At 48.5% G+C, this 13,672-nt stretch overlaps 1 protein-coding gene across 1 annotated transcript in view; it reads right to left on the bottom strand.

Annotated features, from left to right (window-relative positions):
* The window catches only part of KMO (kynurenine 3-monooxygenase), a 14,909-nt gene extending 1,237 nt beyond the window's left edge, over positions 1-13,672 (bottom strand). Inside the window, exons 1-14 of the mRNA XM_061550047.1 lie at positions 13,493-13,672; positions 12,249-12,318; positions 9,594-9,691; positions 9,045-9,134; positions 8,380-8,428; positions 8,063-8,150; positions 6,423-6,594; positions 5,871-5,942; positions 5,274-5,395; positions 5,000-5,147; positions 4,318-4,375; positions 2,641-2,723; positions 910-1,011; positions 136-195 (exon numbers count right to left, since the gene is read on the bottom strand). Of these exons, the coding sequence (XP_061406031.1) occupies positions 136-195; positions 910-1,011; positions 2,641-2,723; positions 4,318-4,375; positions 5,000-5,147; positions 5,274-5,395; positions 5,871-5,942; positions 6,423-6,594; positions 8,063-8,150; positions 8,380-8,428; positions 9,045-9,134; positions 9,594-9,691; positions 12,249-12,318; positions 13,493-13,543 (1,263 nt within the window). The 5' untranslated portion in view covers positions 13,544-13,672. The remainder of the gene's footprint in view (positions 1-135; positions 196-909; positions 1,012-2,640; positions 2,724-4,317; positions 4,376-4,999; positions 5,148-5,273; positions 5,396-5,870; positions 5,943-6,422; positions 6,595-8,062; positions 8,151-8,379; positions 8,429-9,044; positions 9,135-9,593; positions 9,692-12,248; positions 12,319-13,492) is intronic.

Here is a 13,672-nt window from a genome sequence, read left to right as displayed (position 1 = left end):
TACAGGACAACGGTGGGTGCCATTCACGTTGTCAGCAAAAGGCCAATGAGGTCTTTGCTGGATCCACCCAGCCTTTGTAGCAAATGCTAATGGAGTAAAGCAACGTGTACAAAGTGCGCACAAGCGTGTGTATACCTTGTTCTGCAGTTTACACTTTTTCACAACCTCGTGGTAGCGTATTCTTGTGAACGTCACCTGTGAGCACAGGGACACCGAGTCAGGTGTGTGGGGAAGTGAGGTCATGGGGTGGAGAAGTGAGGTCATGGGGTTAGAATGGGGGGAGGAGGCATGCAAGGGGCAAGTTGAAGCCTGTGGAGGGGCAGGTGGGAACGGTCAAATATCAGTGATGTCAAGTGAAAACTGGATTTTCAGAGGTCAAATGACTCCACACCAATGATTAGATTTTATCTTCTGTCCTGAATGCCAGTATGTGGGGAAATTGTGTGAACATTTTCCATGGCCAGTTGCACGCAATGCCTCAAGGTCGATATAATCTCTTGGTTTGTCACTTAGTGAGACTTGTGGGGGAATACATAACTTACGTCAATACAAAAGTTTAATTTGTCAGCATTATTAAAGCTTCCAATTATTTTCACGGAACTAGTGCATTCTCCAGATATATATTTTAAAAAAATATTCTCTTTGTTCGAGATGGCGGTCTGTTACCCAGCACAGCCTATTAAATAAATGTGTTATTAAAGGTAGCGTTAATGATGAAGAAATTAGATTTTAACTGCAGTTCTATTATGCCATCGACCACCGTTCTTGAGTAGGATACATTTACATCTTTTTTTATTTTGTCAATCATCAGATTCCAAAAGCCTTTTTTTACTGGAGCAAGTGGAACAAGCAAAACACTTTAATTGGGGAAACCTGTTGATGCAACCCACACCAATGGGCAGCACTCACCATGGTGTACAGGGGCACAAACGTTCCCGGCATGAGCAGGTACAGCAGATTGTCCACGCGCTTGCGGAATAGGAACCAGCGCGAATTCACGTGGGCCCTCATCTGTCAATGGAGACGCCACGCGGGTTACGGGTGACACGGCACATCAATTCTGGAGGCCTGCAGTGGGCCCAGCCATTTCCAGCCCAGCCGTCTTAGTTTGCGCATTTCTGTTCAACTCCGAGCTAAAAAAATTCCTTACGTTCTCTACCTCTGACCAACTGCCTCTTTCTACGAAGTAGATATTCCCACAATTTCTGTACGGCGCTTTGAGACGCGGTTGAACTTAAATGCACTACGTAAATTGACGTGTCGTGTTAAAGTTCTCACTTGTGAGCTTGCCCACACGGGAACAATTGATTCGAGCTGTGGCCCACCATGAGATATGGCTCTCCGGGACAGATTACAGACTAATGGGATAAAAGAGACACGAGATTAAGACGAGAGGGCTGTAGATGAGACAATTGTGAGATGAAAGCAAAATAAATGAGCGAGCAACCCAGTGCACCCTTGCAAAAGAAGCAATGTAACCATCTCATTGGCCTATTTGTTTTATCTCCTGGTTAAATAAAGGAAACGTAGATGAGACGCATGAAGACAAGAGGTACACAGCGAGCCCACGTGCAGACATGATGCCATGCGACGTCGCAACTTCTGTCCACGTGACATAACATTACGCGGCCGACCAGCGCACGCTAGTTTTTTGGCCAGCCATAATAATCATAGTTTGAAGAACCATGGCTTCGAGGATGAACTTATAAACAAAACTTTTAATTTTAGCAGGTAAAGCCCTGCGATCTATTTAGCTCTTTTTCAGAAGTGACCTGGCCACAACTGACAGCTCAACGAAGCGGCTTATACTCATGTTGAAATGTTATCACAGGCAAATACTCAAACGCGTGTTTTTTAAATGTGGAGAAATGAACCCCGAGGACCCGGAGAAAAATCCACGCGACCACAGGGAGAGAGAAACATGCAAACTCCAAATATACAGCAGCAGGCGTCAGGGTCGGGATCTAACCCATGACCTGCATATTATGGGAGGCAGTTAACATCTCACCACTGCGGCGCCCCATACAACGGACATTCAAAAATATCTGTGGGGGGATAAATGGGGGTGGCTGGGGTGGTGTAGTGCCCCCCGCCCCCCCCCCCTGACTACTTGACATGGCCTCCCCATGGTTATTATCTAAAATGATGCCAAACTATCTAATACGTCTATCTAAATTGTCTAAATGTTTAACTTTATTAAAATAAATAAATTCAAATAACTCTCCCCTGCTTATAATAAAGTCCATGAATAAACTCATTTCGCTTCGTAAAGTAAAAAAGTACCACAGTCTCTAGGAATTCCCCTGTTCTATCATGCCTGGTGCCGCTCAGACAGAGGCAATTTTCATTTAAACCGGCAGACAGCTGTCATTGTTTATACTCCTCACAATCCTCCTGTCCTCCACAATTTATGAGCTTTTTAATGTAATAATAAAATAGTAACAGTGTATTGTATTGTGAGGTTTAGTTTTTTTATATTCTCTAGGCCAAATACTCTGAACGCATGTTTCTAAAAGAGGGAAAAACCGGAGGACCTGGATAAAAAGCCACACGACCACAGGGAGAACATTCAAACCATGACTTCCTGCATACCAGGCGAGGGAGTTAACATCTCTCCGCTGTGGTGCGGAGGGAACGCACCTCGATGTAGTTGTACATGGCGAGGTCCACGATAGCCTGGTCATCCGGGGCCCGCAGTCGGCTGAACTCCGGGAGGACCCTGCCTGGGAAGCGTGCGGGGCAAGCGAGAGACGAGAGGCTGGGCATCAGCAGACGCTCGACCCTCGGTCCATAGAAACCACTCGGTCTGTCAAGCGGAAACTAGCAAGCAATTCAGGCGAATTGGTCGAGACGTCAGCGTATTACTGGTAGGAACCGCCTGGTTCCACCAGCCCACAGGGGATTATTGTGTCCGTCCGTCCTGCATCCAAAAATGGGAAGGGTGGGGCTGGGAGCAGTGGCGGCTCCTGCAAAATCTCTCAGGGGGGGCAAATGTCTGGATGATTGATAAGGATAAGGTCCACCCATGCAATGGATAAATTAACAGCTTAAGCATGTAAAGGCAACTTCACTTCTTTAATATTAATGAAAAATAAAGTGACTCTTACAATACATCTTGTTTGTTTCTATACTCACTATTAAAACAAACCACTAAAGTTTATTTTATTAAAGATTCCACTAGGTGGCGATAAATTATATTGTTGGATGAAACGTGCTTACGTATGATGACGTAAGCACGTTAGTACAAGCCCTCCCGGAAGCCATAGAGAATGCATTGGAGCGCCCGCCGTTCGAAAAAAAACATCTTTGAATGTAAGTCTATGGGGCCACTCAGGGCGATTCTCAGCCGGAGTGAAATCGCCCAAAAAGAGGCGGTACTCCACAGAACGTGACATGACGCTGATTGGACTATATCCAGAGGCACAGTGACGGCTAGCGTGACTCTGTGGTTGAATGACATGGGTGGTGCGTCGCCCAATCGCCCTAATGAAGAAACCGCCCCTGGCTGGGAGGGACTTGGTGGGGAGGGTGGGTAGGGGCTGGTCACCCCGTGGTGCCCTTATAAAACTCAACGTTTAACCTACTCACGCCGGCTTGTGCCCACCCTCACAGTCGGCCATATTTGCGGAATACACCACGCCGCCGTTGACCCTGGCCATTGACCGAGCAACCCAACGTTCCTACCAGCTCCCTCCGCAGGAATGTGTTTATTCTCTCTTTCTGTGGTAAAATTTTTACTTTTGCTATGCAATTGTTCACCATTGCCAAGAGTCCTGCGAATGTTTTGTTATAATCAATAAACACACTTCATTTACGGCCCCTTATCAATCCACTGCTGGATGAATGCATTCCCACATCAGTACTGGAGGTGGCTTGACCGTATTTCTTTCTCAATGCTGTTCACAGGAGTCGGAGATTGGTTCAGATATAAAAATCGCTCACCACCGATGGTAGCCATGACCAGGAATCCAAGATGCCCATATCAGGAGCCCCCCAACAAAACGTGTTTTGAGACTCGTTCAGACTTTTATGGATAAATAACGTGGTCATTTCAGTTGAAGCCATTCAGAGCCACATTTTTTCTAAATACCGCACATTGGAATTCATGGGGCACAAGAAGCAACAAAAAATCTATCGCTTATATTATCTATATATGTATATCGCCTTGTTCCAACCCCAAGAACATGCAAGCATTAAACATAAGCTGGTGGTTCCAATAAAATGTGACCTTAGGCTCTCGCAGTAGCGAAAGATCAGTCATTCACGAGCCAGAAACTATCCTGGTTCCTTCCTGGGCTGAATTTCCTCTGAACTTACCGAGGTCACAGTTGAACTCCTCCATTAGTTCATCAAACACCAAGCAGTCCTCAAAGCCCTGGCAATATAAAAGGGGAGAGAGATTAAAAAAAGTTATAAAATCAATAATCCATTCCGAATCTCTACATGTGACCGACAATCTGCCTTTTTCCTCCAGCTTTCATCTCGTGATTCTCTTTCATCTCACTCGTCTGTATCGCTTTACATTACACACAAAGTTCTTGCCACAAACGAACCACAACATCTTGTCCATTTCAAGGAGCATAAACCAATCACGCAAACTCCAGTCATCTGCGCAGCGCCTTCTAGCTAACCATCAAACAAAGACTGTCACTACTGCGTCGCGCTTTCAGATGCGCTTCTGCGGCCGTCTGGAAAGCTCTTCCTCCCGATATTAGGACGCTATTGGAGCTATGCACTTTTAAATCCAGATGGAAAACTAATTTCTTTAGAACTGCTCTTTGTGTTTAGTTTGTTATCATTCCCCCGCAGATCTAGTTAGCACGGTTGGCTATGTAAGGTGCGAAAGAAATTCAACATTTGTACATAGAAATCTCTGCTAGCCACGTCCATTGGCCTCCGTGGCTCGCAGGCCGCCAGTCAAAGGACCCCCCCCCCTTACACGAGGGTCAGGGGTCAGGCCCCAGAGGCGCCCCCCCCGCGTGGGAGCATGGCCACTCACGGCATTCATGCCTTGCCCGTAGAAGGGCACCATGGCATGCGCCGCGTCGCCCATGATGACCACCCGCGTTCCCACGTGGTACGGAGAGCACTTGACCGAGACCAGAGCCTGCGCTGGCAGCAGGAAGAAATCCCTCTTGAGCTCCTCTCTGCTCAGGGTGCGGAGGGGAGGGAAATATTGATTAGTGAATCGGGTGGCAAGATGTCAGTCCGCTAGCCGAACGACAAAACAGAAGTTGTCCGCACACGATGGGGCGAGCGGGCGGAAAACTTACACGCCTATGAGGGGGATCGCGTCGGGGAAGTATCGGCTGAAGAAGTCGAGGACGTGCTCCGGCTCCGTGATGCACTCAAACTCCTCGAAGGGCATGAAGAGCGTGCAGGTGAAGGAGTGGTCCTGCACAGTGCGACGATGACGGCACACGGAACCAACGCCCGAGAGATTAATCGGTCACGCGAGCACACACACGCGTGTGTCTTTGTTTGTTTGAGTGCGCTCTTTGGTCCACTGCTGGATGAGGGCTTCCTGTTAACACCTGTTTCTGTGCTGTGGTCATCATCCATCCCATGCAATATCCAGGCTCAATCCTGTTTAGCTTCCAAGATCCGATGAGATCGGGTGGATTTCGACCGGTTTGTTTACAGACGGTAATATTCTCTGGTGAAATGTCCCCGACGAGCTGCGTCTGATCATGGCCTCCAGCAACGTCCCAGTGCGAGCGAGCGAGTGGCTGAGCGTGGATGTTGGTAACATGAATCTGGGGCCCCTTAAGCTGCTTGGGCTTCATTAGCCTGTTGTGCTCCGTGAGGGCTGCATTACACCGTGGGCGAGGGCTGCATTATGTCGTCGTGCCGAGTGGGGGATACGTTACGTTGTTGGGGAGTGCGATCATCATGAAGGTGTTGCGTGGCCAGATGTGCAGGTAATTCTTCTCCATCGCAAACTGGAAACGTAAAAAAACACAATTGACGCTTGTTAAATGCGGTCCTGTACATGTTCTTTGTTATTATTATTATGATGGTGGTGACAATAATGACGATGATGCTGAGGACTGCTGTAATGGTAATAATGCTGAACATAATGAGGAAGAAGATGGTGATGACTGCAATCATGAAAACAACGATGATGATGACCATATTGACAATTATAACAGTGTTGATGATAATAATAACGGTGATGATAATTACAAGTCGGAAGTAGTAGCAATATTCTCCGACGACCTCTATGCATGTATGTTGAACTTCTTTTGCACCGTACGTAGTCAACCGTGTTCATCGTTTTAATTGTTGTCTCTGATGGATGGGGTCTCTTTGCAAACACAATGTGGGGAGGAGGGGGGGGTTGTACTGCCGTGATGTGGGGTGGCGAGTGGCTGTGGTGGTGGTGTGCGAGCTGGCGAAGGGGTGGGTGGTCTCATGCGCACCTGCCTGGCCGCCGTGGGCGGGATGGTGAGCTCCAGGTAGCCGTGCGGGATGTACGTCTGGCTGAAGTCGAAGCGCATGTTGCGCATCGCCTGGCGCCGCACGGCCGAGAAGGCCCCATCGCAGCCCACCAGCAGGTCGCACGACTCCTGCAGCAGCGGCTTCTCGCTAGAGCTGGGGCGCGCGTCACGACAACGATGACAACAATTATCATTTTTTTATATATATAAAATATCATTTTAAAAACTGTTAAGTGAAAGTTCAGGATTTCTCGAGCACAGGGCCCAAAGAACGCCCCGAAACGGCGAGTGGACCAGCAACGAACAGCAGCACGACCGAAGGTGTAATAGATCAGAGAGTTTTCTTAAATCGAGGAAGGTTATCAGAATCTGCATCTTTAAAGCTCTTTTTCACAGATGTCCAGCCGGGGCAGGTCAGAGCACGACAACGACAAACAATACAAAAACACGACAGGACTGCGAAGTTTAAGGAAAGGTAGCAAATCACTCAATATATTTTAATGATTATTGTTATGAGAACTTGGGGGAAATAAAAATATGGGGCGGGGGAGTAGGGGGGGGGATTTCCAGAGTGGGGCAGCGTTGAGTGAAGAAACCGAGATAAGTGTTGAGGCATGTGCACACAGTATACGGCAGTGATTACGAATTGTTTTTAGAAATACAATTTGACATTGATGATGGAAAAATATCAAAAAGGCTGATATTTATCATTATTACTATTTTTCTTTTACCACATAAGGCCCACTGAGCTATACGGCTCTTTTTCAGAAGCGACCTGGCCACAAATGTTAGCTCAACGAAGTGGTGGCTTATCACTATGTGGAATCACAGGCAAATACTCAAAACGCATGTTGATTCCGAATGTGCAACCACAGGGAGAACATGCAAACTCTAAATATACAGGCATCAGGGTTGCGGATTGAAACCCACAACCGCCTGCATACCAGGCGAGGTAGTTATCTGGCCACCGCTGCGTGCCCCTACTTTTTCTCGAGCTCAGTGCTTGAACAGCTCCGGGCTGAAATGAAACCCAGGGCTGGGTTTCATTCAAACATATCTGTCTAGCAGATGAGCGAGTTGGATGAGCGAGTGAGGGAATAGGTGAGCAAAGTAGGGAGACATTTAGCCAGTTTGTATGTGGGCATGTGGACAAGTAGGCGAGTGTGTTCGTGAAGAGTGTTGGCGAGTTTGATGGAGAACATGTTGAAGCGCAAGTGATTCGGATGACGGTGTTGGTGCGAGAGTAGGTGGGTGAGAAAGTTGTTGATCAGGTGTTTAAGTGAGTTAGGGAGTGAGTTAATGGTTGAGTGAGTCTGATGGCAAAAGAGGGAGTGGGTGGGTGAGTGATGGAGTGAGTGAGGAAGATGGTGAGAGTGTGATAGTTAGCAAGTGGCTGAGCAAGTGCATTTTTGAGTACGAGCCAATGTGTGAGTGACCACGAGATGGTCACAAATTTTGCAGGTAAGTGGGTGGACGTTGTAGATTAGGGTCAGCCACAGTGAGTTTATTAAGTGGGTGGACGAATGAAGTAGCGGGCAAGTGAGTGAATTTATGGGTGAGCTCATGGGTAAGTGAACGAGTAAGGAAGGCGGTGAGCGAGTAGGTGAGGTGCATGCACGCACCGTCGGAATGTGATGGATCCGGTGTGCGGGTCGGCAGTCTCCAGCTTGTGCTGGAAGTGGAGGTGCACGTTGGGGTAGCTCTGCACAGCTACACGCACACAGGGACGCACGCGGGGATGGAGATGGAGATGGAGATGCACGCGGGGGCAGGTATGCAAGCGGGGATGGAGATGCATGCAGAGATGCACGTGGGGACAAACGCGCGGGACGGGAACGCACGCGTGTGGCAGGTGGGACGGCGTGGAGCAGGGCGAGATGGCAAGAGACCCAGATCCTAACCCCGACCTCGCCGCACATGCGCGCACACACACACGCACCTGTGAGCAACTCCTTGTTGAGCAGCGCACGATCGACTGACAGCAGGTACTGTTGACAAGCAAAAGCAAAAGCCATCTTAGCCAACTAAGAATTCAAGTTCCAGACGGATAGGTTCATGAACTGGAGTCACAACGGTTCATTTGCTAACTTTAATAATAATAATGCAATTTATAACGCGCGCAAATTTGCGGACGTAACGGCCACAACTCATCTGCCTTCTCTCTATGCCGAAGGGCCGGTTTGCGATGAACCCGGCAGGCAACCTGATTGTTTTAATCGTACGTGTGTGTGTTGGTATAAATGGTATACTTTGTACGTAATGGGTCGATTTTACCTCTGCAGCCACTACATTCAACACAACGGAAGACGACAAAATAAGCATCGACTTGCGAATTAAATCGCGACTGCCGAATTGTGACAAGTCACCAAAACCCCTGGGACGTACGAGCTGGAAAATTGGGGTGGGGGGAGTTGGGAAGTGAATCGTTGGACCTCTAACCTTCGGGCGATGACTTTTGATTATTCATCTATCCAAAGTCGGTCAGGTACAGCAAACGTAATTCCACGTATTTGGACTGCCATGACCCACGCCGCACCCCACGTGGTTGAACCCACCATGTAGCCCACGCGATAAAACCGGCGCCGGTAAAACCACCGTACCTACCTGCCCCTTCTTGCCGTACGGGATCGAGGACCGCTTGCCGCTCGGCGCGTGGATCATGCGGCCGTGCATGGGGATACCGGTGGACACGATCTGCGGGTGTGGACACACGGGAGGAGGTTTGGGGGATGGGGGTGCCATAGTTTTCAATGGGTACACGAGTTTCATGCACAACGGCTAATTTATTGCAGAGAGCAATTTGTATGAAAAGTGAATAGAGCCGTTGAGCCCAAAGGCCCGAAAACAAAAAGCATGATCAAAGTTGTGAATGGAAAAGAGCGAACACTTTTTTTTTTTATCGAGCGAGGTTATTGATTGGTATCACAGCTTGGGGGGAAAGAGACGATGATGGGAGAAACGAATTCGGAACTGGAGTAGTGCAGAGAGGGAAGTGAGGTGCAATGTGGCGAGTGAGTGGGTGAGTGAGCGAGTGTGTTCTTGTTCGTAGATGCTCGCTCACTGCACTTGCCCCAACAGTATGTTGAGGCTATACAGCATGTGGAGGCAACGAGCGACAAAATGAATGAACGTGTTGAGTGTGGGCCCTATTACCCGGTCCTCCAGCCCCACGGCTCTCAGCGCCTCCCTGCCGCGGTGGGACAGCGCGAGGTTGATGCTGCGTCCGCGCAAGTGGAGGGCCGTGCGGATATCTACCTCGCAGACAGAGACAGTGGAGAAATAACAGGTAAAAAATTAACCCGTAAAAACAAAGTTTTTCACTATAAATCCTTTATATGCGTGTTCAATGGGCCACAACCCAGCCCACATTGTTCTTTGAAACGGGCGGCTAGAGTCCTCTCATCCTCTGGCTTGAGATGGCTGCCACCTATGGGTCAGATGATTGCCTGCCACCATTAAGCAATTGATAATTAAATATATATATTTTTTCCTAAAAAGTGTAAAATTTTGGAAAAAAAATTTCACGAAAAAAAATTGTCACACACAATGAGTCTGTGTGCTAAATGTTAGCCCGATTGGATCACGGGAAGTGGGTTAAAAAACGACCGAAAGATTTGCACGGTCATAAGTGCGCAAGCAAGCAAGTGAACTTAATATAAAGGATTTAAAAAGGCGCAGCCCTGCGAGTGCTTGCTCGCGCCAATGCTGGCGGAAGAACCTCCACCGGGGAGACAAAGGCAGCCAGGTGGGGTTATTGCAACACCCCCCCCCGCCCCATTTGCCTTGATAAATGCTCGCTCACAACACATGCACCAACAGTGTGGCTGTAAGGGTTGGGGGTCAATGTCTTGTTGACGTTTGTGTGTGTGGATAATCAGTGACCTCTGCTTGGATTTCATCTCCACGCCCACTCCAAAGGCCTCATGCCCATTGGCCAAACCAAAGCCACCGCCTCCCCTCCCGTTATTTGTAACTGAGATGTTTCTATTGCAATCATTTACAGATCTCCTATCCCCCTGTAACCAAACATTTTTCACGTGTTCGAATAATAAAAAATGCCGACGTTTTGCTATGTCTTGACTTCTGGTATTCATTATGATCATTGATCATCAGCAGCAGCTATGATCTACCCACTGCTAATTTAAGGGTTTCCCTCCCCCCAAAGTCGTCTTCATGCCTCGTGGTGCTTGCAATCCGGCAATCCGTAGGACTCAAATCTGCAGGCCCTCCATCTCAGCAGCACTGGCAACCTTCCCCCGGAGCATCATCCTTCCTTTGACCGCCATCCTGCCACCAGTCTCGACCACCGGGTATCATTTAATCCCTTCCAGGGGAACGCGTTCTGCTCAAGCTCCACGAGCAGTTCTTTCTTTCTCAACAGTCAACGTGGTGGCGGCGATAGCTCTCAATTTGCGTTCCGTTCACCGATTCACGCGTTCCCCTCGCTGCGTCACTTAGCGCGAATTCCCAGCAGACCACCTCTCTCCGCAAATTCTGATTGGGTATGCAGTACAGTGCTGTACTTCGAAAGGCAATTGTAGAATAAGCAAACGGGCCAGCATATTAGGAATTCCGAAACATAATATTGAGTGTGTAGGGGTTCATTGACCATTACCCATGTTTGGACTGTTACACAACCGGGCGAACACAACCCACATTGGGCACAAGGCCAACCACCTTTGTCTCGCCAGCGCTGCTGTTTTACATACCACCCATCAGATTAGCACGGTTGGCTACCTTCCGCGCGAAATTCAACATACCTACTGTACCGATTTAAGGCCGAGTCGACCTAGTTAGGGAAAGGCCCAGATCTGGTTCAAATACCCACTTCGTCACCGGTATAAGCCCCGGCCCGGATTCGAACTCGGATCACCAGGGTCAATATGTAGCACACACATTCAACATCCCGTGCTGGTGACGTGCATCACTCTGTATGCATGCAAGTTTTCAAGTTTCATTTATTAGGTATAGCCCTGTGAGCCATTCGGCTCTTGAATCGGGTGCAACCGCAACAAAAAAAACTAAAACATGAACAAGAAAACATCTTAAAGTGACTATGTGCAAACAGAAAATCCAAGAAAAGACAGCAAAATATTGCAGAAAAAGCACCGTACACCAACACTGTGCAAAAATCCCAGTGGGATGCAAGAAAACGCACTCTTGCAAAGTCACAGACTTAGTGTTCGAGTTACACGGGTTTTGTCTGCGATTGTGCCGTTTCATTGGTTCGTCATTCTCAGTGTCATCCCCTACCGGTGCTGGCTTTCATTTCAGCGCGTAGGTGTACAAGTACTGAGCTCCAGAAAAAGTAGGGGCGCCGCGGTGGCGAGATGTTAACTACCTCGCCTGGTCATGGGCTCGATCTCCACCCTGCTGCCTGCGGTATGTTTGGAGTTTGCATGTTCTCCCCGAAGTCTCGTAGATTTCTCTCCAAGTCCTCGGGGTTTTCCCCTCCACGTTTAGAAACATGCGTTTAGAATATTTGGCTGCTATAAATGTTCACATGATCAGCCACTTCGTCGGGCTATCATTTGTGGCCAGGTCGCTTCTGAAAAAGAGCTAAACAGCTCAGTGGAGCCTAACCTGGTTAAACTTTTTTTTAAATCGTTAATTTAGTGTGGGGGAGGGGTGGGTATAATGGAGTTGATGGATGCAACTTTGGCCCGACGTTTCAACTGCAGTGCCGGGCAGCATCCACACATATATATAGATTTTAAAAACCATTAACTTTACAAAATAAAAAAAACACGGATAAGAAATATTAAACACGCACATGTGTGTGGAGTGTATATGCTGTACTACGTTTACCTTCCCTGGCTTCGTACAGGTCCACATGGTAGCCACGCTTCGCAAAGTAGGACGCGTTGAGGGATCCGACCTTTAACGAGAGCCACAAGAGAATCGATCAACATTCATTCACCACCACGCCACGGCATCGCCACCACCAACAGCAGCAGCACACAAGGATAACAGAGAAATGCTGTTGTTCGCCATGCGCACGTAAGGCAGCACGCCTAAGCATCAGGAATAAATACGAAAATAATACAACAAGATGAAGGAGGCCGGGAGTTGAGTCAGAGAGGGGGGGGTGTCAAAAAACCACGCCCGGTCGCCTTTGTCTCCCCAGTGGCGATGCTTGCACACCGCACCGGGTAACACAAAATAAAGGCAAAGACCCCCCTCCCCAAATTAGACCTTTGCCAGTATTGAAGTATGAAAAAATAAGAATGGGTTTTATGTTGAAATAACCAAATATCATTTTTCTGCAAGGAATCAAGTAGATGCATTAACCACACGCGGTACACGTGGTGAACACGCAACCAAACACGGCTCTATATACTCATACTTTTTGGTTCTTTTGGTAAAGTCACGTAATTAGAAAAATAATAGATCACGACGTTTCGATCGCAACACAAGCAATCGTCATCAGGTGGGACAACTACTTCAGCAGTTTTTTCTTGCCGTGGTCGTCCCACCTGATCTATTAGTTTTCTACCTACACGACTTTACCGAAATAACCAAAGAGTATGGATTCCTGCAGTCACGAAAGCTTCAAATCAAACACGGCTCTGATAATTATTATCAGTATTATAAACACAGGAGGCTGTAATGTATTTGAAACCACCAGTGTCAGACCAGTGAACAACGCCAAAAGACGAACAGCGACAAAGACAATGCACCCATCAGAGCATTCATAGCTCGGAGTGAGCAGCTACGAAATGGGACCTTCTCTGATATTGGCCAAAAAGGTCCCATTTTGGAGCTGCTCACCACCCCCCGCATCGCCTTAACAGACTGGAGCTTGGCACGGCACACGAGAGGTGGGGAGAGAGAGAGAGCGGAGGAGGAGGGGGGACGGGCAGCACCACATGCCCCGGCCGCCTTTGTCTCTCGCAGTGGTGTAGTTTGTACAACCGCGCCAGGTACTCAATTGAATCGACTTTACACACGAGCAACAGACGACGACACAATCACAACTACACACACGCGCGCGTGCCAATGTCACAGTCTAAGTCGACGAACTTCCACGTGAAACCCGGAGACTCACGGACCGGGCCGCCTCCGACGATGGCCACGCGCTTGGCAGAGCCGTCGTCCTGCATGACCGCTCGCAAATCCTGGCCGAAGTGACCGGCGCCCAGGCGCTCCGAGACTGACGTCGGCTCTTTATGTAACACCGGCGGCCCAATGTCGTGTGGGATAGTGTTTGGGGCGGGTGGGTGGTGGGGATG

This window comes from Lethenteron reissneri, chromosome 11 (assembly GCF_015708825.2).
Source record: "Lethenteron reissneri isolate LAM-NWPU_2019-01 chromosome 11, ASM1570882v1, whole genome shotgun sequence".
NCBI classification, from domain to species: domain Eukaryota; kingdom Metazoa; phylum Chordata; class Hyperoartia; order Petromyzontiformes; family Petromyzontidae; genus Lethenteron; species Lethenteron reissneri.
Note: the sequence above shows the minus strand (reverse complement) of the source record. Positions and strands in the feature narration are given on the sequence as shown.